Consider the following 23,997-nt stretch of genomic DNA (forward strand, 5'->3'; position numbering starts at 1 on the left):
AGACAAGTAAGAAAGAATCGATACCGTATATCATGCACTATTTTTAAAGCAGCACTGTCGAAAACTGCTATCGATATGCGACTGTGCGTTCTAAGGCAGCTCTGGCATAAGCATTCGGAGACGGTTGGCAGCATTAAACTATTCTCCATTTTGCTGCTCGCTTGTGGTACTTCATAGATCAAAAATTGAAGTAATTGTTAAAAACACCCAATAATCGTGGTATTTGCAACATTGCTATTGATTCGACTGGTCTTACCGCAACTCGGGCTGTCGACAGTTTATTTTGATGAATAAAGCAGCAAAATAGCATCAAAACTTGTTCGTCTCGGTGACAATTCGTTTCACGGTAGGAAAAATTTCTTAATCTCAATGGTAATATATTGGACTCTAATATTGTTTTAAAACAGTCAAAAAATCACTTAATGTCTAACGGTACTTGCTAACCATAAAACGCAGGACCAATTGTGTGTTTTATAATGATTAACTTGGATTTTTAAATTGAATTGTGTTACGCACCACGTAGTGGTTAATACATACAAGAAAACATATGTACATATGTACTACCTATATACATATGCACATGTAGCAAAAACAGCCAGAGCTACGAGTTCGTCTTGCAAATGACATATTTCTGATGTTGGTAGGCATTTAAGTGCATGTTAATAAACGTTAAAAATCCTTTTAGTGGTGGGTTAGTTGTGGCATTTGCGAGTTAGCATTTGGTCACATAGAAGGTAAGGATGTTTCAATGGGGGTAACTTCCCGATAATTTTTCATTTAGCTGTCACATTGCAATAAATTGCATTCTTTTTTGTTATAAGCAAAATTTCTATAAATAAGTCGTATTCGTTTTGTAGAATCAGGGAATTTAACCCTCGTTTGATTTCAAGGACTCACATACTAGTTGCTCATCACATTGTCTTTCCCCTCCCCAGCTAATGTAATTTTCTGAGTGTGCGTCGTGAGTGCGTGCGTGCGACATCTACGTTCTTGGCGTTCCGTGGATCAGGCGGAGTTGGTTACATTTGTATAAATGAACCAAAACCAAATCCAACAATTGACCTCACACCTATCACAGGCACTCGATCAAAACTACGATGTAAGTGGAAAACGCATTTTGTATAGTTTCGTTTGCATTCCAAAACATATTTTTTATAGGTCGTTAATATGGATGCGGTTCTCGCCGTTATATCTGCATTGGAGGGCACAACGATCACGAAAGAACAATTGGAAGCCACCAGATTGGCCAAATATATAAATCAACTGAGGCGTCGAACCCAAAATGAGCAGTTAGCACGACGCGCTAAATCGCTTCTAAAGAAATGGCGCGAGATGGTGGGAATTCAGCAAACATCAAATGATTCTCAGCAGATGCAGCAATTACAACAGCCACAACAATTGACCCAAAAGCCAGCAATTGGAATACCCACAACAACAGAACAAAGCACAGCTGAAACAGTAGCAAATACCCTCCAATACTCGCAGTCATCTTCTCCACAACCGCTGGAACAGAACGCTGGCACGGAAGGTGTTAATACCGCCATGTTCAAAACTATTTTGACGGCTCCTCATGCTTGGAACACTACACATAATGCCAATTCGCAAGTTACACCAAATCGAAATTATTTGCCCGATTCGCATACTGAACAACCTTCCTGCGTAGTATCTGTTCACAATTTCCACGATTCTTCACCCAGTTTCTTTAACAAATCCAATAGTGGTGAAAGCAACAAAGATAGGGTAGTAAAATCACAGAGAAAAAATCTATCCAAACATTTGGCTGCACATATGTATGAGCATTCATCAAATTCTACATCAAATTTCGCCGTTGGAAGTGAAAAGATAAACGAAACGGCAATTGTTATCGATATAGTCTCCGATTCGGATGATTACGAATCGGGCAATCAGGAGAAGGCTAAGACAGTATCAACCCCATCTTCGCTTGCTCTTCCTCCTGTAGCCTATCCAAAACCTAAGAAAATGAAGAAAGAAAAGAAGCGGAAAGAAAAGGATGGCCGCACAAAGTCCTCTTTTTTATTGAATCCCATTGTCCCTCCTCCTCCAGCGCAGGTTAAAGATACAAATATCATTCCGGCTAAAGATCCAAAATTGCAATCGACTATCCCAGCAGTGTCAGGTGAGTTTTTGATTTATATTTTAAAAACTTAAATTGTAATAATTTACATTTTATTACTCTTGCATTAGAAATTCTCTCACTGTCAAATAGCTCAATGAGCTCATTGCTATCTTTCGAAACATCGACTGGGAATTCATTGGCAAAAGCTCGAAATGCTGCGGATTTGACATTTGCGGGCAGGTTCAAATCCGCCAGCCAAGGAGATACTATTTCTAATACTACTGCTACAATTACTACTGTAAATCATGATAACGAAGCTTTGGCCAATGGCCAGAAAGCGTTATTTATAAATGCGCATGAAACGAGAAGTGGATATGAAGGCGATTTTTTTACAAATGATACAAGCACCTCTTGCAGTCGATTATCTCCATTTGAGGAAGTTGACTCAAAACAAAACCGTACTCAATCAAAATTATTTGAGGATGTTGATGCAGCATCAAAAGAACAACAAAATGATCCTATATATGAAGTGATTAAAACCGACGACCCTTCTGAAAATGCCCTCGCTCAAGTTCCTAAGAAACGTGGCCGAAAGAAAGGTTCTAAAGGCGTAGACTCCGTCATTGCGAAAGAGTCACTTTCTCAGCAGATTTTATTTGGCAGTGGTGTTAAAAAAGTTAAAACCACGAAAGAACTCTTTAATGAAATACAGAATCGCAAACTTAGCGATTCTTCAAACCGAAGTGAGTCGGCATCATCAGCTGTTAAGGATCCCAGCATTGCCACACATCGAGCACAGCAATCGCGCACTTTATTATCTAGGCCAACCTCATCATGCTCAGGTATACCCTAATCATTAGTTCTTCAAAAACGGATATAATTTTATTTTTTATTATTAGAAACTTCAATGCACTCCCCGCAAATGTTGGATGACAATTCCGCAAATGTTACCTTAACAGCAACTGATAAATTTTCAAATAGGGTTGAAGGTATGCATTTTTTCTAAATCTATATATTATTTAAAATGTATTCCCTCAATATAATTGCATTTCCCACATAAATCAAATGAAAATACGATAAATTTTATTTTTATATTTACTTTTCGAAATGTTATTACAGATACCGTTCAAACTGATAGTGATACTGGTACTTCAGAACCATCGCATGATAGCCCTAAGTCTCGAGAAATTAAACGTAGTACCTCTCTGGATAGCAATAGTAATTCTTTTCCAACGTCATCAGCAAAAACAACAGGCACCTCAACCCCAGCAATTCAGGATGATGTATGCTCACAATTAATGCATCTGGTTCACAATTTGAAAAGTCCGCGAACAATATTTGAAGCTGAAGAATCTTACCAGGCGGAAATTGTGCCATGTACCTGCGTGATTTTAGAAGAGCTGCTTGATGTGCCGACGGATGAAAATAATGCAAGTCATCAAGTAGTCGAAGAAAATGAGCAGAATAGTCAGTATTGTGATGTAGCTGTGAAAGTCGATAAACCGGAGGATAAAATTAAACCGGAAAGCTCTACAGTAGAAGAACCTCCACCACCAGTCCCACAAAAGCCCAAAAAATCTATATTTGATTTAGATTTTGATGAGGACGAGGATCTTTTACATTCTCTAATGCAAGATTTGATGCCATCCAAAAGCATTTCAACTCAGCCGTCAGTCTCAGAAATAGAAGTAAAAGTGTCTCCACCCATCGTAAAAAGTGAACTGAACGATGACACCAACAATGTGCAAGTGTATCCCGGTTTTCATCAGGCTGAGTCTGTGGATACCATAGTACCAATGCCAATACCAATGCCTATATACACCATTCACGAGGATCCGGATTGTGCGGCAAAGCGACGTTTTGAAATACAAACCAATGAAGTGACTAGTTTTCACATAAATGCTCTGCATAATTGCTACATACCCAATATAAATGGCAACTGGGATATTATTGACTCGGCGATTGCAGTGACAACAACCGTGACGAAATTTATGGAAACATTGGATTCGTATACAGTTACAGATGGCGCCGATGTTGTTCCAAAATACGGTTCGCTCGTGTATGCGCGCATTAGAAAGGATTTAAGTTTCTTAAAATTCCCTAATACTATCAGAACTAAAATACCTAAAATGCATATTACACCATTTTTAGGCGTTGCCAAATGCCTACCATCATGCCGAAAGAATAAAAGGCTTAAGGATGCAAAGGCAAAGGCGCTTGGCGAAACAACGCTCCTTACAATTAAAAATGAGGAGACTAATAGCGTTATAAGTCTTACAAATAGTTTACAACATAAAATGGAGGAGATTCCCCTAAAAGTCGAAGTTGAGGATGGTATTGATGATATTTTAAACGTTGATATGGAGTATTTGAGCGAATCTCAAGTGGACGGCAAATCTAAAAACAATAATACACATTTCAGCTATAATTTATTAAAATTGGCTAATAGGGATGAGCAGCAAGAGGATAAAGCATCAACACAGACCGCCTTTGATGAGATTGGAGATGATAGTAATGAACATACGTTTGCGGGATCTGAGAATCAGGAAAAAGGGAGCTACAGTCGTCGAAGTAGCAGTTGTAGCAATTCCAGTTTAAAGCAAACCCAACATTCGATCAATGAGAAACTAAGAAACCAGCGCACTATGATCACCCAGCAGGAACGCAGTTCTATGGGCAAAAAACGTAAAAAACGACGAAAACAAAAACTCGACGATTCTGGTGCTCCTATCGAACCAAGGCCGAGAATAAAGCGCATCAAAATCGCCATCAACGGCAATGTGGCTACGCAAAGACAGATTTCAAATATTAGTAGTAGTAATAATAGTAGTGATGATGAAAATGGTGCCACGTATAGTGAATCCAGTGACCGGGGAGACAATGAGGATTCGAAAAGCAAAGTAAACTCTCCCAGTGAGGATGAGTTGGAATCCACACGCAGTCATTCCACTACAATCGACAGCATTGCAGCGGATGAGGAAGGACTTTTAGAAAATGAGTACGATAACAGCGATGACGAGGAATATGCCATAGTTCAAAGACCCATGGGCGGGGGAAGTAATCATATTGTGTTGACAATAAAGAAAACACCAAGTAAGATTAATTCTCCAGCCAATTCCGTATCAGCTGTCTCACCAGCCGTTGCCCAATCAACTGCTTTAACGCCGACTGCCGCTAAGAAAGACTGTTCTGATTCGAACGATCGTACTGATGCATCAATTTCATTATCACAAGTTGATGATTGTGATGACAATGGACTTGATTTGCATAAGAAACAAACAGAGGAGGCAATTGAATTCCATCAAGTGAAGCAGGAGCAAGAAGAACCGCCGGAGCAGCCTATTATCATGTCACATACCTGCCTTACAAATTTGGACTATCTTTGGCGGCATTTTCGCCGTCGTCGTCGCCGTCGCCGTCTAAAAGTTAAAATATGTCCACAAACTTTAGATATAGAGCTAAAACATTTATTTAACGATTCTGTTGAAATAGACAAAACCGTCAAACCGCAAGCCAAACTACATCATAAATTATTTTTTCACGATGAGTTATGCCGACCTGACAGCAGAGGACGCAACAGGCGCATCATAAATTACAGTAGCAGTAGCAGCAGTTGCTCAAACTATGACAGTGATAGCGAGCACGATGAATATTCCTCGTCGGAAGATACAGGCGAAAAGCCAGCAGAAGCAGCGGAAACGGAGAATGTTTTTCATAAGAAAAACAATAAGATTGAGACTGATACGAGCAGCCCCTCGGCATCAAAGGAGGCTGGAGCCACATTTGAAGATTGCCTTAATGGGGACTCGTACTTACCGTCGATCAACGATGTTGATGATGATGATGACGACGATGCTGATACCGATAGTAACAAAGAGTTTGGTGCACCACAAGATAACGGTAACGATAGTGAGGATGTTATTAAGGTGGAAAAACAGGACGAACTTAATTACCATAGATCAGAATTGCCAATGTATAACAATGGTATGTTGCCATCATTCAATTCTATTTATACTGAACGTCAGCCAAATGACACGGCTGGCGAAGTAAAGCAAACACTACCGCTTAATAAGAATTGTGATGATGTTAATTTATATTATAATAACAATAACTTAAGTGTAGTTAAAGATAGCCTCATCTCTAATGATAACATTCACAAAAACGTCACTAGTAATATCTCCGAAAGAACAGCGTTAAATAACATAAAAAGCGAGCAAAGTCTAACGGAAATTGACTCGGAAGTTATATTGCTGCCACGCCCAGAGTATCAGACAGGCATGCGAGCTGTTGCACAAAGCGCCAGCAGTGAGAATAACTCAAACCCAAACTCCACAAACATCCCCCGTATACAACAGTTTAAAGAATGGCATCAAGTTCTACAACTGCAATCCTACAATAATGAACCACTAATAGTTCTGCCATATGTTGTACTTGAGTAAACCCAAAATATTTCAAAATCCAAAACATGACAGCATACATACAAACACATATATACAAAAGTATTTATTGGCTACTGATTGTTTCAACACTAGCGTTGTTAGTGATGTGTGATAGGAAATTAAAGAAAAACTTACATTGGAATTTCGATGGGCGACTTTAAGTCAAATAGTCAAAAAAAAAAAAAAACAAAAAAAAACATATATATGTATATATATATATTCCAATTCCACAAAGCTTGCGTCAATTTACTGTAAAATCTGTTAATGTAAGAGTGAATCCTGCTATCGTACATAGTTTTGTTTGTTTAAAAATTTTTTTTTATTAATTCATCCATAGTCTTTAACAGCAGAGATAAATATCAAAATAAAATAACTACATTTAAAACGACTATTTGAAAATGTTTGCATAAGTCAGCGAAAACAATATTTTTGTTAAATTCTACCGTTAAAACCGTTTTGCACCGTTATATTAAAAAACAAAAATGTATTATACAATATGTACATATAGTAATAAAATGTATGAATTGTAAATAAATTAGTTATGTATTTGTAGGCGTACTGACCTCTACTGTGGTCCGACAAATTGTAGGTACATACATATTTCGGATGCCTTGAAAATAATGTTATTTTTAAATTTAGGAAAGATTTTTATAACCGCAAAAGTGGGAGGAACATTACTCCCCTTACTCATTTCTTTCTTTAGTTTTTCTTAATTGATCTAGTATAGTGGATTTACAAGCCCTAGATATATCCCAAAATTTCAGTCAAGCTTAAAGTGCATTTCTGAACTTATTTTTAAAAATGGAACTATTTTCATATTCATTAATAATTGTTGTTTACTTTGTGAACTAATGGCAACCATTAAAAATTCTTTCTTCTGTACAGTTTCGAAAGTTGTTTTTTGTAATCCATTTACAATTTTAAATTTGAATTGATGTTAAAAGTAACAGTCAAGTGCTCGTTTCAAAAAAGGCAATGATATATATTTTCAAGGCCAACGCATCGCTGCGAGGTTAATGGTGCTTCGCAGCCATGACCGTCGGCAACGATAAGTAAGAGGACAAAGTATCGATCTCTCTGTCTTTTCTGTGCAATAAGACTGAGATGGCACATCATTGTGGGCTGTATGTGGGAAAATTATCGATATAAAGCGATGATTTGGCGAGTGCTGGAAAGCGTCAAAGACAAGTGCTCTAAAAGCCGAATGGCTCAGAGCTTTTACAATTAGTGATAATACATGCCGCTGCGAGCACGGAACCCATATCTTAAATAAAAATAAGTTGTAATGTAATAAGTTGACGCTACAAATTGATCAACGTTCTCATGACGCAGGTTCATGGGTTTAACAACATGACAAAATCTCTCTTTTAGAGGACCACACTAACGTGATAAGCATAAATTCATACACACTTATGCATACATAGATTGGAAATTATCTGTGAATTTGGACGAATATGCGAAGAGTCCCGCGGCTGTGTACATATTTACAACTATTATATGTTTTGTTTTTTTGTCATATAGTAAGTATTGTATGAATGCTAATCTAATACTACATCTAAAAGCCACCATAAACTTAGTCGAGACTGCTGCTGCATTTATAAATGGCTGATTGACTGAGTTGAGTGTATGTGATAAGAGACACAAATCAATAACTGTAACATTGGAGTCAATTTCTCATTACTCATGTTGTGGGAAAAGTGCGTTTGTGTGTATATTAACACTTGTTTATCAAATTCTATGCTAAAGTGCGATAGTTCAGTCATCAGCCATGGGCTCTACACATATGATTTGAATAATAGTTTTTCAGAACTGATTCGATAAGGAACCTTTGTACCTGAAACTGTCACAAAGCGCGGCGCTTTTGCTTCACAAGACATTCCAGTAAGAAAATGAATAACACAAATAAATATACATAAATACCATCGGTCCTTTTAAAATCGCAAGTAAATATGTATTCTACGGACAAACGTCGCTCAAATGTCTTATATGCTGCACCCCAGGAGGAAACCCCAGTCATAGTAATAGAGGCGAACAGAAATGTTTGCAAAAAGCGGACTTTTATTTCCAAGCTGGGAGGTATGTGAATTTTCAATTTGTTGCATTATTAATGATTTATGCCCATTGCATTAGCAGCATTAACTTTTTTTGCAATTTATTATTATTATTATTTTTTTTTTTTTTTGAATTACAGATAAAGTACCAGCTCGGCTTGTGCTATATTTTCTTTCCTGGTCTGGTTTTCTGGTGTCGTTCGTGATGCGTAATGACATTAATTTTGCCTTAGTTGCAATGATACGACCTGAAAATAATACAACCGTCTTTACACCCACTAACTTAACAGACAATAGGTATGCTGCATATGAAAACACTTCGATGCCTTTGGTAATTAGTATTTGGGAACGTAAATGGTGTACAGATAGTAAAAAATTGTTTGCATGATTTTAGGGTAATTCCGATGGGCTGACGAGTGGAAACATTTCGATGTCTTTGCCCTTGGTTGCGGTAATTTTTCCAAGGTACATACACATGCAAAATACAGCTAATAAGCTTTTTCATATGGTTTTTAGGATAACGCCAGAGCTCCTAGCTACCCGTGGTCCTCTGCCGATAAATCCTTGATTCTAGGTTCCTTTTATTGGTGTTATGTGTTAGCACAGGTTGTTGGTGGAGTTGCGACTCAAATGTTTGGAACAAAGAGTGTTTTTGGATGGTCTCAGCTGGCCACGGCACTAAGCAGCTTGCTAATACCTTTGGCTGCCGATATACACTACGGAGCTGTAATTGCTTTACGCTCAATTCAGGGATTCGCTTCTGGCCTTACATGGCCTGCAATGTATGCAGTGGTCGGCTATTGGATACCTTTGACGGAACGTTCGCGTTTTATGTCCAGTTTCCAGGGATTCAGTATCGGAATTGGATTGACATATCCACTATGTGGATTTCTGATAAACAAATTTGGATGGCCATATATTTTTTATACCACTGGTAGCTTAGGAGTTACGTGGTGTATCATTTGGTATTTGCTAGCGTACAACACTCCACAGGAGCACCCTCGAATAACGCAGGAAGAACTTAATTATATTGAACTTAGTGTAAGCGCAGAACTAAGACAATCGTATGGCATGAAAGTGCCATGGATGCGAATATTTACGTCCATGCCAGCTTGGGCGATAGGAATTACAACGTTCGGACGAATTTGGATACATTACATATTCATTGTGAGCGGACCAACGTTCATGGAAAAAATTCTAAAACTAGAATATCAAACTAATGGATTTTTGTCGGGCATGCCCTTCATTTGCTCATATTTTTCATCGGTGTTATTTTGTTATATTGCCGATAAAATGTTATTACATAAACTGTTTAGTTTAACAAATGTGAGAAAGCTATTTACGGCACTATCACAGGTTATTCCTGGTCTACTATTAGCATGGTTAGGATATATTCAAAACGTAACACTATTGTTATTAATTTGGTTTATAGCCGTCATATTTATAACGGCATCCTATGCAGGAGCTATGGCAAATATTGTTGACTTATCACCAAATTTCGCTGGACCTGTTCTAGCATTTTGTCAGACAGTACATATGTCAGCATCCTTCCTGTCACCACTGGCCGTTGGACAGGTGGTCACAGATGAGGTAAGTTTAAAGAAACATTTTTACAAATTACATACTAATATGATTATGGATTTGGTTTATTTATCTTCCGACAGACATCCATTGAGCAATGGCGTACAGTCTTTATAATTGCTTCAATAATTGGTGGTGCGACCTACGTTGTTTATCAGATATTTGCCACTGCAGAAGTACAGCCTTGGAATGCCCCGAGACCTGTTAACGATCAGTTGGAAGAAGAAAGCGAAATACTAAAAAATGCGAACGAAGACATAAATATCATTCCCAAGCCTTAATGTGACACTACTTTACTATATAAAGAATACATATATGTATGCCTATACATGTAATTATACTTAACTTGTTGTATGTACGTACTTATACACAATAGAAATCGTTACGTTAGTATTTTGTACAATATAGTAAAATGGAATGCTAATAAACTAAATCACTGGTGCGAAACTTTGTCGTTTTTGTCTTCTTACTTTTTATAAATGGAGTGATTTACAAAAGGTAATACGAGATGACATGCACATGCAGTTTATAGATACATACATACATACATGCATACACATTTGTATGGAAGTCACGAGGAATACGTTAAAGATTTGCATACACGTGGATGTAATTATGAAAGATTTTTGATTGCTTTGGTTCCACATTTGTGAATAGGTTTGAATGTACGGTTAGTTTGACAAATTAATAGAATCAACAACATATGTATGTGTATATATACATACATACACACAGATATAGGCACATATACATATGTAAATGCTGCTCACCCTGTACTTTTTTATTACCTGGCAATAACGGTCAGTCGACGACTTGTGGGAATCAATTATGGGTATCAAGTCTCGAAAAGGAATTTCATTGAGCCGTTTGTAACGTAAATTCGAATGGATTGTGAACCACACAGAAATACAATGTATGTATGTATGTATATGTACAAACCACGATAGACACAATGGTGATGGTCTTCGTTATTAAGGGTGCCAAAATGAGTATCGAGTTAGCTTTGAAAGCGACAACACACCTACATACATATGTTCGTATATATGTATGTATGTAATTATGTATAAAGCGCCTACACACACATCCATATTGCTTGCTCGCTGGGGTAGTTTTGTGAGCTGAGACACTTTTCGCACGGCACGGCCAACTACATTGATGTACATATGTATGTACGTATGTATGTACGTATGTATGTACGTATGTATGTACGTATGTATGTACGTATGTATGTATTGTAAAAAGTCAACAGTGTAACAAATGACCTTGTAATACCTTTAATTGGTTATTAAATGTAATTTGGGTCGTGTGCTGAGTATTAAATTTATCAACGCCCCATCATTAAAAGTTAGCGTTGTAGCAAATGTTGTCGGCACGATTGTCCCAAAAACAATTATGAAGGATGAGAATGATAGACAAAAAAGCGCGTGCATTTGGGCTGCAGATACTCTATCATCCCCATTAAACATGATTTATCATAAAGAAATTATTCTTTTTTGAAAAATCTTTTAATTTTTGTTGTAATGCCTTTGATTGGACTTTTTCAACAAAGATTTTTTCTACTATTAGTTTCTATGGCCACCCAGAGCTTAATAGAAGTAAAAAATCAGAAATGTATACAAAACTAATTCATTTTCATACTTTGAATTAGGTTTTTATTTTCAAAAAGAAATCAATAGATTTGATTTGCAAAAAACAAAATATCATTAATGATGCATATAGTATGTAACGGTCAATTAGAAAGCAAGAATATTGTGAGACATTTTGAAAAACTCATATTTAAATACAAAATCTGATGACGTTAACTTATTGAACAGCAAAGTTAAAATGCCGATTGATACTATATCGGCTAAATAAAATAATATATATATATATATAATAATGTAATATATATATTACATTATTATATATATGTAAATAAATAATAATAACAGTACACTTATGTATATATATGTATATGGTTTGTCTGCACTCCCGATTTCAGCAGCAACGGTTTCGTTCTTCAGGTGGGTTTTAAAACACTGCGGCGGAATTGAGTTTAGGGTACATGGAGTTTCATTGTCAGGCTTCCTCGACTGTAACCCTCTCGTTTTAATTGTTTTTGTTAAGTACAAGAACTCATAGAATATCTATACATATGCTATAGTGCATAGGTTAAATAAACATTTAGATATTAATACCAGATATTTCAAATGAATGCTGCAAATTTCAACAAACTCAGGCCTATCTTTTCAGCCTTCGGATGGAGTGAATCAAAATAAAAACGCATATAATCATACATAGATGTCTGTACATAACATTAAAAATTCATACATGTACATATATGTATATATTACGATATTAATCAAGGGCGTAGGCAAGGGGGGGCAACGCCCCCCTTCACAAAAAATTTTGCCATTTAAAGTCGACCACACGTTCATTTTTATGAAGCACTATTTCGCCTTAAAATGGATCTGAGTTGGATTTGTTGAAGTTTTTTCATTGATCATATGCATAAGTTATTTTTAAATACATCGTGCATTATTTAATCAAAATTTTCATATTTTGGCTCCCCCCCTTTGGTAAAAGCTACCTACGCCCTTGATATTAATGTATGTATATATGTATGTGGACTTGTTTCTTAACTTCAACTTAAATTTAAATATAGAAAGAAACATTCATATATAAGTATACTTATCTGCTTGTATGTATATATCGCATGCGACGCATGGTCGAGTGAGCCCGCGGAACACTCCGCTACTGCACTGCCTTTGTATATAGTCGAAATGAAATTATTTATATTGCTATTATCTGCATAGCGCAGATTAAATGCTCTTTCACAAGCCTTTTCCCAACTGAAGTGAGTTGCAGTGGAAATGATTGCAATGGAAAATATACGCATTTCTAAGCCGTGCGCCCACACTGCTTTTAACGGAGACTTTTTTCCACAAAGCTTGTGTGATTGCACAGTATTCTTAAGAAAATGTATCTACTTATATAAGTACGTAGTATTAAGTGTATGTATGTACGAGTACATAGCTAAGCTGAATACTAAGTGAACTAACTATAATCAATAAAACTGTTCTTATACACGTATGTATGTAGTTGCTATGGGAATCATTGTACACGATTTTTTAATTGCCTTAAATAAATGCACGGAATATGAATCTGCACTTAAGAGGCATCCAATTAAAAGCCCGCTACATCAACTATATTATGGCGTCACATATAATTGAATTCAATCAATATGCCCCATTAAATCGTGCACCCGTCACTCGTTGTACGGGCATTCGCCGAGTGAGCGGACAGTGCATACAAATTTGCTGAATTGCAACAATTCAGCAATGGCATTGCGCACAAAGTTTATATTGAAATGCATTTATTAATGTCATTGCTGAAATGACGGGAACAATGTGGAGACTTGTAATTATATTTAGCATTTTCTGTATATCAGCCATTAACTCAGACAGCAGCGAATCTGAGATAATTACCGATGAGGGTTTTGAAAATTTTAAGGTGCGAAACTGCTGTTGAATACTCGTAATACCCACATTATCTGAATTCTGTTCACTTCAGAAAGCCAACAACAAGAACTATGCTCGCGTCTATGACGAAATCCGTAGCTATAAGGCCTATGAAGAGAACCAGAAGGTGGTGGAGGAGCACAACAAACGTTTTCAAAGTGGAGAATGCAGTTTCAGATTGGCCACAAATACGCTGGCTGATATGGTAGGTGGACAGATATGTTGGAAAATGATGGGCATAATTTATTTATACAATATATTACTGCCAGAACACCGACTCATACCTCAAGGGATACCTACGACTACTGAAGAGTCAACGCCAACCGAATTCCACTGAAGAGAATGCTGCAGACATTGTGGGATCACCGTTGATGAGCAACTTGCCCGAAAGTCTGGATTGGCGCACCAAAGGCTTTGTTACAGAGCCTCAGAATCAGCAAAGTTGTGGTTCCTGCTATGCCTTCAGCATAGCACAAAGCATTGAGGGGCAGGTTTTTAAGCGGACAGGACGCATATTGAGTCTGAGTGTACAACAAATTGTGGACTGCAGCGTCTCTTTTGGCAATCAAGGATGTACTGGTGGCTCTTTGCGCAATACTCTGAGATATTTACAGAGCACTGGCGGCATTATGAGATCAAAAGACTACAAATATACAGCAAGGGTAATTGCAATTTTATATACACACACATACTACATATACATGCTTATATACTACAATATAAATGAATAGCTACTTTAAATATGTTTTCTGCAGAAAGGAAGATGCCAATTCGTTAGAGAACTGGCCGTCGTCAATGTTACTTCTTGGGCTATTTTGCCACCAAATGATGAAAACGCCATCCAAGCTGCCGTTACTCATATTGGTCCCGTCGCAGTCTCCATTAATGCAACTCCGAAAACTTTTCAGTTATATAGGTAAGTAATTGCTATGGCACTACTTTTTTTTTGTTAAGCTCTTGGCATTACTGAATATGGAAATAGTACAATAGTTCATAGATATTAACTGCGAGTGTATAGCATGCCGGTATTTTTAACGTAGATGTGTTACATCTCATTTATAGTATGCAAACTAATTTCTTGGCTATAAAGCTGTCGCATTGAAAATTTACAAAATATACTCGAATAAGGTCCAAATAGGACTACCATTATCAGGTTTAAGAAGTTTATGTATGACTAACTTGTTTGTTTACAAAGATATCTGATATTGAAGAGTGTTTTGTTACAACAAATAATTTTTGAAAGTCTAAATCGGAATGGACTATATGCATAAATATAAATAAATAGGTGTAAATGTATTTGCTATTGAAATGTTATGATTATATATTATTTAGAAGCGGAGAAGTGCATTTACAATCATCCAAAACCAAACATAAGTACTTCTTTGTTTTTATTTCAAAATTTCCTTCCTTTCATACAGATGTAGCCTTGAATAGGTCTTATACAACAAGACAATTTGTGCCCAAGAAAGCTTTATGTTTATTATTTTTATTATTTATTTTATTTTTATAACAATTTAAACTACATTTAAAAGATAAGAACGCTTAACACAAAGCTGTACAATGACGTCTATTAATGCCTCCGACACGTTGGGGGAATTTTATTTGCCAATTGGCCAGCTATGCCCCGATTCACAGCCATATGTGGTCAGAGACATTAAAGACCTAAAAAACTATACAAAAAGTAGATAAAGGTGGAAAATGAATTCTATTCAACAACTAATTAGAGGAAGTACGAAGTAGAACGAGAAAGAGAAAAAGAAAGAAGGAAATAGAGATAGAGCAACAGAAAAAGAGAAAGATTGATAAGCAACAGAAATTATTTTAATATACGCGAACGAAACGCGTAGGAGGAAACAATCTTACAATACATACTATGTGTTAATAACAAAAGCGAATTTGAAAACCCACACACAGAATCACAAAATGCAATCCAATAATCGCGAGAGGAGAAGTAAGACAATAGAGGGTCAGATTTTTGGGTTCTATTTTGTCAGAAATTCATGACGTCTAACATTTTGAACGAGGTTACTCCTTCATGGTTTATTTTTTTACAAGCATGTTTTAAATCCCTTTACAATTCACGCCAGCAAAGCAACTATGAACATTTTTTAAACTACTCTTATTTGCGGTCCATTTATTTATTTATATTCTTTCATCAATGATATTATTTATTACATTCCCGACTAGTGCTCGTCATTTTCGCTTCAGTAGGCCTCAAGTTCCTTAACACAACCTGGTTTATCAGTTTCGCATGTATAATTGTATTTTATGTGCTCATGCTTCTTTGTATAGCTGAATAGATATTAAAGCCATCTTTAGCGGGATTTATTATTGATAAGAAAGAAGTACTTCCTTTTAGATACGAACTAAGCCACCTAATTTATTTTTCCTATTTAAAGTAAATACATTTCAAATATTCTTTACTACCGTCAGAAAGAATGAAATTAATTCATTTGTTTTATCAAGTCAAAAATTCAACCATCCCCTTTATCCCTTTATCACCAATAAAATGTTGACAGCTTTTGGACTTCAATTATGTGGAGGGACGTGGTTTTCCATTCATCAAATTACCAATATACAAGTATAGTAAACATACGAGCCCTAACCACAATTAAGTTTTTGATAGTGCAACTTTCAATGTCCTCTATTTACATACATACGAGTACATGTATATGTATTTAAAAAATATAATTTAATTACCTTTAATTTCATATCGAAACATACACACGTTTCATAAAAAAAAGTTTAATAAGCAATTTAAATTAGACAACTTTCTTAATACACGAAATATTTTTGACCATTATTAATTGGTACGGCAACAATATTTATTTATTTAAATTAAAACAGTAACATCATCATTATTTGTAATAAAGTAGTAAGTAATAAAGTCGACTATATAAGCCGGTAAGGTGCTTCATGTAAGAAGCCCGGAGGAGGCTGTGCCTTTTATTATTGTAAGATTTTTTTGTATAACTTTATGCTACTATATTAATGCGAATAAGTCAAATATTGTTGCTTAAAGTTAGGTTCGTCGTATGAGAAGCCTGAGGAGGGTTGGTTTTTAAATTAAATCGTATAAATATTTAATAATATGAGTTGTGACATTAAATAAAAACAATCGGTAAGAGTTTGAATTTTTGATTTCCAAGTTGATTTGAAACATTAAGCAAATACTGCAAATGCGATTTTTTTCGGTTTGTTTTTTTATTGTTCTTATTTTATTTTCTATATTGTTATTTTTATTTAGTACTTATGTGCCTTCAAACAATAAGCTTTCCGCTGAACTAATTTTGAATATCAGCAAAAGTTATTGATTTAATTCTAAATAGCAAAATAAAGTGACGAGCTGGTGGTATAATCATGAGTTGCATTTGTTAGTATACTTTAAAATGTCCGTTTATCTTTTCATAGTTTTAAAATCAAAACAGTTTCGATTTTTAAACATAGACTTATAAATTTTCCCGCTCGCCAAACTATTTATATAGATAAATTATTTTAACTAATATATTGCAATGTATCTTATATCTGTTTATAAATAAGCTATTACTAGATAATTAGCTAGATAGAAGACTTACTGCTGACTAGCCTTGTTTGAAAATCGAAAATTGCTTCTTGATATTTTTGAAAACAATATCGGAATTAATCTCAACGATTAAGCTTGTCAACCATTTTCAATGTGTATCTTTGCTTAATCGAATGCGATAAAAGGTGTTCAGGAATCCAAAATTACACCTCTATAAGTGTGTTTTATGAAATCTTGCGCCTCGCAGGTATGCAACACTTTTTAATCGTTCTCGAGCGGATAATAAACGAAAAGTTATGTCCTTTACTATTTTGCAGTGATGGCGTCTACGATGATCCCGCTTGTAGTTCGGATACTGTGAATCATGCCATGTTAGTGATAGGCTATGGCAAGGACTACTGGATTCTGAAGAATTGGTGGGGCGAGAAATGGGGCGAGAGAGGCTACATGAAGCTGCGGAAAGGCCGCAATCTGTGTGGAGTTGCAAATTATGCTGCTTACGCCGTGGTATAAGATGCTTAAATAAATATTTCTATAGTTTTTTGGAGCGTGAGGTCAAAGTTAGCGTACGCCGTAATCCCATCAAAAGTAGGCACATAATACAAATGGATCCTTTAACGGCTTTGCGAGTATGAACGATTGATTATGTCCACATACTTACTCATATATACATACATAAGTGGCTAGGGCAAGCCTAATATCAATGCTCTTGTTCAAAAACAATTAAAATCGAAGTAAGTCGGCAGACACATTTATATGTAAATGCATTCCTCCGCACTCAGACACTCAAATAGGTATAACATGATGGTAATTCTCCAACTCCCAATCGCTTAATTTAATTTTCATGCCACAATTTTGTTGGAAAAGTTAATTAAATTAAAAGCAATATTCACAGTTCGTTGAGTTCAAAATACAAAATACGTGTTATGTGCCAAAATGTATTTGCTTCTGTGTTGATATACATATATATACATGTACATACATACAACGAGTATATGTATTTTTGGGGTCTCCTGTGCAGGCATTTGTACGGACACGGGTATGTGAAAAAAATGATTGTATAAGGTGAGTGGAATACTGAATGTTGCTGAGGGCTGCTTCAGACGCCTTCTAACGGCACACATATTACTCACACAACGGCAATTGTGCAGTTGGGGCGCAGGCGCATCGCTTGGCCACGCCCATATTGTTAGCGAGAAGCCCTGCGATTCGCTCAGCTACCACACAGGACATACCCAGTTTTCGGTCGTGCCCATTGAATCGTGATCGTTGCCTTTTTGTGGTCTTCCCTCATTGGCTGTTCGGTGAGACTGGCGTGCGTTTATTGGACACCCCAAGTGGTATTGTGGACGACCTCCGTTCCTTGGCCTGGCTTTGGCTATTTAGTAAGCTGTGGGTAAAATCGGAACTTTGTTATTCAGTTTTCGCTAACATTCCATGCCGCGCAATTCGACGATATCGCGCTATTTTAGGAGTGCTAAAATGTTTTCCGAAAAAATATCATCAACACTATCTCGTTTAAGAAGCAATACTTCAGACTAAAAACTAACGATCAATAAATTGATACAACTATATGTGTTTTTTTTTTTTTCAAATAAAAGTTGATAACGCATTGTCACCGTGTCTTTAACAAGACAAATACCGAAACTTTGGACTACTTGAATAGGTACAATTAAAAAGAAAATGTATCAAAGCACATATGTATGTATGTATGTCTATAATTATATATGTAATCAAGATAGTTGTAATCAAGCATAGTTGATTGTCTTGAAAACTTATCACAAAATGTATGTGGAATGTTAAAACGACATTGTTTCGTTGGCTGTCGTTGGTATCTATAAAAATTGAATATGGACAGATCTTAGCCAAGAAATTTCTATAGCATATGTGGCTAGCATCCATACATACATATGTATATGCATACATACATACACATAACTTATGTAATTTCCCTAGGAACTATTCGCTGAAATTCGAGAATGCCTGGGAACTATCTTGCATAGAACTATCGCCCCAAGCAAATTTTTTTTATTATTTTTTTACACTTGTAAAATGGTAATTGTTCCAAAACAACCTTGCAAATTCAACCTGCAGCATCTGCAGTGAGTGAGTGTATTTTTTTTTATCTTTATCAACGATCAATGTTATATATACATATATATATATTGTAAGATATAATTTTTAATCATAAATAAGAAACATCCTGATTGCTGCTGGATAATGGATTGGAAAGAGTATGTAAGCTACGGTGCGCTAATGATAGTATTGTTTATATGCGTATACCTTACCTGATATGTTAAATGAAAAAATTTTGCAATAGAATCCATCAACTGCAGTGATACGACGAATACGGACAATAGGTATACATACTATATATAGTACGCATTCATAAAATTTGTTTATTTTTTGACTATATTCGTTTTCACATTAGGGGAAATCTAAAGATGTTCCTTCTCAAGAAGCATTTCATGAACTGAAGCTTTACAACTATAAATACTTATATAAGTCAAATCGGTAGATTCATTTGATTCTTGAGATCCAACATTTGTCTGAATTAGAACCACATTGCCAACTTCAAGGGGATTTTATTCATCTAAAGTTTTTTTTAAAAATTGCATGGATTGGACAAAAATTTTTAGTGAATACAAAGGCTCCATTAATATCGAATCAACGGTCACGTTTGCCGAGCGCTGTTCCTCTAAAGCTCATTATAGGCCTATAGATTCTCAACTGTATAGAAAACTGCGAAAAATACGACTATTTATGAAAGACTTACACTTCCAGGTGATTTCTTTGCGCCTCAATATTTATAAGTTCCTTACAACTATGTGACGAATTTTCAACATATTGCGATTGTTCAGATAGTAAATAAGGTTTTAAAAACTGACAATTCAAACAACAATTCTTTCTTTAAAGCTAAAGGCTACGGTTCTTAATGGCTTTTATTAAAAGAACATTCTTTAAATGGCATATCTGTGAAATTCTACAAATTTGTCTGCAAATTATTTGCCTGTCTGAGAATCTCTGATGACTTGGCTATGTCTTTACACAACTTTTCCTTTGAATATGATTATACAATCATTTATACAAACGTACCACAAGTACATATAAATGAATGATGTGTGTGCCCGCTATTGAATAAAACAAACATTTGTTAATTGGGTATTTAATAAAAAACATATAAGTTGTAGAGTAACATACATATGCGACCGTCTTTTCTGTTCGTACTCGTAACCTTTGTTGAAAAGCACTTTTAATCCTAGAGACAGACTCAAACGCTAATGTACAGTAAATTGTCATAGCAAATCGCATTTGCCTTTATACACGGCTCTTGGGGTAGGGGTCCTATTATAATTAATTAACTCCAATCCACGCTCGTGGGCTCGTTGGCTTGAGGGAGCGTTTCAGGCAATGCGTCGGCAGCCATCGACTCTCTGTACTGGGCGCTCAACAGTTGGGAAGAGGATGGTGTCATTTCATTTAGGTTGGCGTCGGCAAACGTGACACGCCCTGCTGCACTGCCCACGGGAGTTCAAAACACGGGCACGGGCACGGGTACAGGAACGGGAATAGGAATGGGCAGGAGGAGGCGGAGGCGGAGGCGGTGGAGGAGGAGGAGAACAAGACTGGCAAAAGACGTGGTTTCCTATCTGGCACTACCACAGCCACTGCTGCCACCCTCAATGCAACATTAGCAACACAACAACCTAGGCTGCAGTGACAAGCTGACACAAACAAGTTTGTTTTAAATAAATCGGATTGGGTTTGACTGACGTTTTAATTTTAGAAAAAAGATTGTGGAATTTCCGCTTCACAATTCTCACAGTAAGAATAAATCAATTTTATGCGGAATCAAGGCATGGACGCACCGGATATGCAATGCATTGTAAATTTTAGAAATTGTTTATCCATGACAAAAGCTTTAAATAATATTTTCAGAAATCACAAGCGAACAGTCAGAGTAAAAAAAAATATATATACATATATACGGTGGGTGGAAAAGAAGAAGAAAAAAAAACCAGTTCTAATTAGACAAAGTAAACTCAATTATCCGCGCATTTCATTCCCAAAATGTTAATCGTCAAGCAATTTAACCCAATTAAATATGTATGGTGTTTTACGTGTAAACAAAAGGCCATCACCGGCAGCGCCACCGGCACCGGCACCGGCAACAGTACCAGCACCAGCTACGGCACCAGCTACGGCAACAGCAACCGTGGAATACCCATGACGAACGCCCGCCCATCGTCGAGAGAATGAACACGAACGAACACCTATTATTTGCCTGTTGACAGTAACCACTCAACCGAATTATTGCCAACTCATCAGTGGGTATTTTAGTCTTTATCTGCCTCTATATATTCGTCAAAAGGGCATATGCTTTCAAATTTCAACCACCCTTCTGGCATTTACGAGTACATACTCGTACAAACGAGTCTTCTGCTCTATTCTGCTCCACTGTACTATTATACTGAGCTCTGCTGTAATCGTTTTCGATTTCAATAGCCGCCCAACCATATGTACATACGAACATTCTTACATTTCTACATTTATGTGGGGGCGGAGGTGTGTGTGTGTGTATTCGTTCAAAACTCAAACTCTGAAATATGAGAATCTGAGTGGGCAGCCACAGCCACAGCTACAGTCACCGTCACCGTCACAGTCACAGCCATGGCCACAGCCGAAGTGACAGTGACAGCATACAGCACGCCTTATATAAACAAAGCACTCAAATTAATTTGAGGTAATTGCATTGGCATCGCAATCGTGTTGATTCAAATTGAGTTGCGTACGCCCCTCCTCTGTCACACTGTGTGTGTGTGTGTGTGTGTGTGTGCGTGTGCTTGTGTGTGTGTCAATTAGAGGACAGACACAAATGTATATGCATATGAATGGAAAAAATTGAATCATTTTTAAAATATTCATGGCATTCGTGGATACTTTTTGTGTGTGGTGTGTGCCAGGACATCATCAATCACAAATGATATTTTTGCATGTTTGCCATTTCATTTAAATGCAGTATGGCCATAAAATAATTCACTTGTAATTGTACATCTAAAAAAACGTTGTTCAGGTGCATACTCCTGTACCATAGTAGCATACTTGTATACGTACTTGTAGATACAAATGAAATGCACAGTTTTTAGTCAAATTTAGGCTATTGAAAATAGTTAGGACTCTATGAGTCATTTATCTACTAAATACGGCTACAAAACAAACAAAAAAGGATCTAGAACATACAAAACTGGAAAAGCTACAATATTAGATAAAGAATGGCAACAAAATCAAAATCAAAAACCTAGATAGATCAGATATCAATAGAAACAAAGTTAGTATTATTGATTTTCCAAATATCACTAAAAAAGGAATCATCAGAAACTATAATATCGAATCATTACTTACTCATATTAAATAAGTGTCCGCACTTTTTTGCAACCAATATTATTCCATCCGCCTCCAGAAATCACAAATATTATAAAATGCCTATGATGTTGGTAAACAAATCTGAATTTGTTAGAAAACAATACACGGAATCAATATTATTGTTATTGAGAGACCCTGTTGTTGCCATAAAAAAGAGATATTTCTCGTTACACAATAATACAGCAATTCGAAACACACTACTATATATTTTTAAGTTTCATATGTTAATATAGAAATATAGTTTTTGTACACATATTGTTAATGTAAATAAGGTAAATGATAAGTGCGTGGTCTGATCCAGTCAATTGTCAATGTTATTGGATCAGTAACGCCTATTCAAAAGTATATAAACGTCATTTTTAAACATGAATACATATACGAGTATACAGGTTTAGATTGGACTGGCTTTGCCTCAAGGAGTCAAATACTTGTAGTCAAATACTAGGGCGATAATAATGAATGTTCGCTGCTTATGACAAATCCTCAGATACTGATTGCACAGCATTATAACTTTTTATATACGACTACATCAGTAAAATAGAAGAAAGTATTGCGGTAATACTTTGGCTTTTTCTATAATCATACTTGTATGTAAGTATAGTTTGGGAAATTCTCAAGTTCCGCGGTCCATGCGTTTATCAAAAGATCAAAGACTTACTACTTATAGTCCTTACTTTTTATTGCTTTAAATTAGTACTGTTTTAATATCTAAAATTAAAAAAATATTCTTCTTCGATCAATAATTCCAACAAACAAATAATATATTTTGAATCATTTTATTCACCCTTTTATACACTAATACAATTTTTGTTTGCTTGCAATTTTCGAAAAGATCTCACAAATACAAAGTTTTGAATAGGTTGAACGGATAGCACAGCTACATGCACTTGTATTGTATTAAGATGTATTCTATATAAAACATAAATGCATGGAAAAAGTTCAGTTCAGCTAAAACATAATGACAAGAATAATAGAGATGATTTTGGGCAACAAGTTATGCGGAAAAAACAATAAGGAATAAAAAGATTTGATAAGTAATACTTTCAATAATAGACTTGGGCCCAGCACTGCTCTATGAATCTGTTATGTACGGGGGGCTGGAGAAGCTTAGAAATTTGAACTCATAAATACTCAAGTGTATATGGCCACGAGCAGGCTTGCTATATGAGGGAATCCAACGATGCATTGCTAATCCGATACGTTAATTCCCACTCGTTGAGAGTTGCAAAAAAGAAATCAATTAAAACGAAGAACTAAATTAGTATGTGCCGGGCTGGCAGACAAATCTCCGCAATCCGCAACTGTGTGGGGCATTTGGCTTTTGGCATTGTCAGCTTTTCACTGTTCTCGGTGGGCTTCTTTTTTGTTGTTGTTTTTTTTTTGATGAAGCAGTTAACGAAAA

The 23,997-nt window shown here is 36.1% G+C and overlaps 3 protein-coding genes across 9 annotated transcripts; all 3 read left to right on the plus strand.

Moving 5' to 3' along the window:
- The first annotated feature begins 182 nt into the window (after positions 1-182).
- LOC115627761 (mediator of RNA polymerase II transcription subunit 26) lies at positions 183-6,973 on the plus strand. 2 transcript variants are annotated; one of them, XM_030523548.1, is made up of 6 exons: positions 183-372; positions 936-1,099; positions 1,159-2,137; positions 2,206-2,919; positions 2,977-3,066; positions 3,197-6,973. In XM_030523548.1, the coding sequence occupies exons 2-6, from the start codon at positions 1,034-1,036 to the stop codon at positions 6,514-6,516; spliced, it is 5,169 nt and encodes a 1,722-aa protein (XP_030379408.1). In that variant the 5' UTR covers positions 183-372; positions 936-1,033; the 3' UTR covers positions 6,517-6,973. The 2 variants fall into 2 exon arrangements, with proteins under 2 accessions (XP_030379408.1, XP_030379407.1); XM_030523547.1 differs by having other exon boundaries at positions 183-346.
- Positions 6,974-7,772: 799 nt separating this feature from the next.
- LOC115627734 (sialin) lies at positions 7,773-10,595 on the plus strand. Of its 6 annotated transcripts, none has more exons than XM_030523499.1 (7): positions 7,773-8,036; positions 8,316-8,397; positions 8,461-8,592; positions 8,708-8,898; positions 8,962-9,018; positions 9,084-10,157; positions 10,232-10,595. In XM_030523499.1, the coding sequence occupies exons 3-7, from the start codon at positions 8,466-8,468 to the stop codon at positions 10,427-10,429; spliced, it is 1,647 nt and encodes a 548-aa protein (XP_030379359.1). In that variant the 5' UTR covers positions 7,773-8,036; positions 8,316-8,397; positions 8,461-8,465; the 3' UTR covers positions 10,430-10,595. The 6 variants fall into 6 exon arrangements, with proteins under 6 accessions (XP_030379359.1, XP_030379361.1, XP_030379358.1 ...); XM_030523501.1 differs by having other exon boundaries at positions 8,324-8,397; XM_030523498.1 differs by having other exon boundaries at positions 8,316-8,592.
- Positions 10,596-13,533: 2,938 nt separating this feature from the next.
- LOC115627879 (cathepsin L1) lies at positions 13,534-18,108 on the plus strand. Its single transcript, XM_030523763.1, has 5 exons — positions 13,534-13,640; positions 13,701-13,853; positions 13,918-14,310; positions 14,404-14,564; positions 17,489-18,108. The coding sequence occupies exons 1-5, from the start codon at positions 13,536-13,538 to the stop codon at positions 17,682-17,684; spliced, it is 1,008 nt and encodes a 335-aa protein (XP_030379623.1). The 5' UTR covers positions 13,534-13,535; the 3' UTR covers positions 17,685-18,108.
- Positions 18,109-23,997: the final 5,889 nt, after the last annotated feature.

Source organism: Scaptodrosophila lebanonensis, unplaced genomic scaffold, assembly GCF_003285725.1.
Source record: "Scaptodrosophila lebanonensis strain 11010-0011.00,11010-0021.00 unplaced genomic scaffold, SlebRS2 tig00000098-arrow-pilon, whole genome shotgun sequence".
NCBI lineage: Eukaryota > Metazoa > Arthropoda > Insecta > Diptera > Drosophilidae > Scaptodrosophila > Scaptodrosophila lebanonensis.

Coding starts and splice junctions, on each gene's coding strand:
- LOC115627761 (XM_030523548.1), top strand. CDS start 1,034: ATGAACCAAAACCAAATCCAACAATTGACCTCACACCTATCACAGGCA. Junction 2,920..2,976: donor GCCAACCTCATCATGCTCAG/GTATACCCTAAT, acceptor TTTTATTATTAG/AAACTTCAATGCACTCCCCG. Junction 3,067..3,196: donor ATTTTCAAATAGGGTTGAAG/GTATGCATTTTT, acceptor ATGTTATTACAG/ATACCGTTCAAACTGATAGT.
- LOC115627734 (XM_030523498.1), top strand. CDS start 8,466: ATGTATTCTACGGACAAACGTCGCTCAAATGTCTTATATGCTGCACCC. Junction 8,899..8,961: donor AAAACACTTCGATGCCTTTG/GTAATTAGTATT, acceptor GCATGATTTTAG/GGTAATTCCGATGGGCTGAC. Junction 9,019..9,083: donor TGTCTTTGCCCTTGGTTGCG/GTAATTTTTCCA, acceptor TATGGTTTTTAG/GATAACGCCAGAGCTCCTAG.
- LOC115627879 (XM_030523763.1), top strand. CDS start 13,536: ATGTGGAGACTTGTAATTATATTTAGCATTTTCTGTATATCAGCCATT. Junction 13,641..13,700: donor AGGGTTTTGAAAATTTTAAG/GTGCGAAACTGC, acceptor TGTTCACTTCAG/AAAGCCAACAACAAGAACTA. Junction 14,565..17,488: donor AAAACTTTTCAGTTATATAG/GTAAGTAATTGC, acceptor ACTATTTTGCAG/TGATGGCGTCTACGATGATC.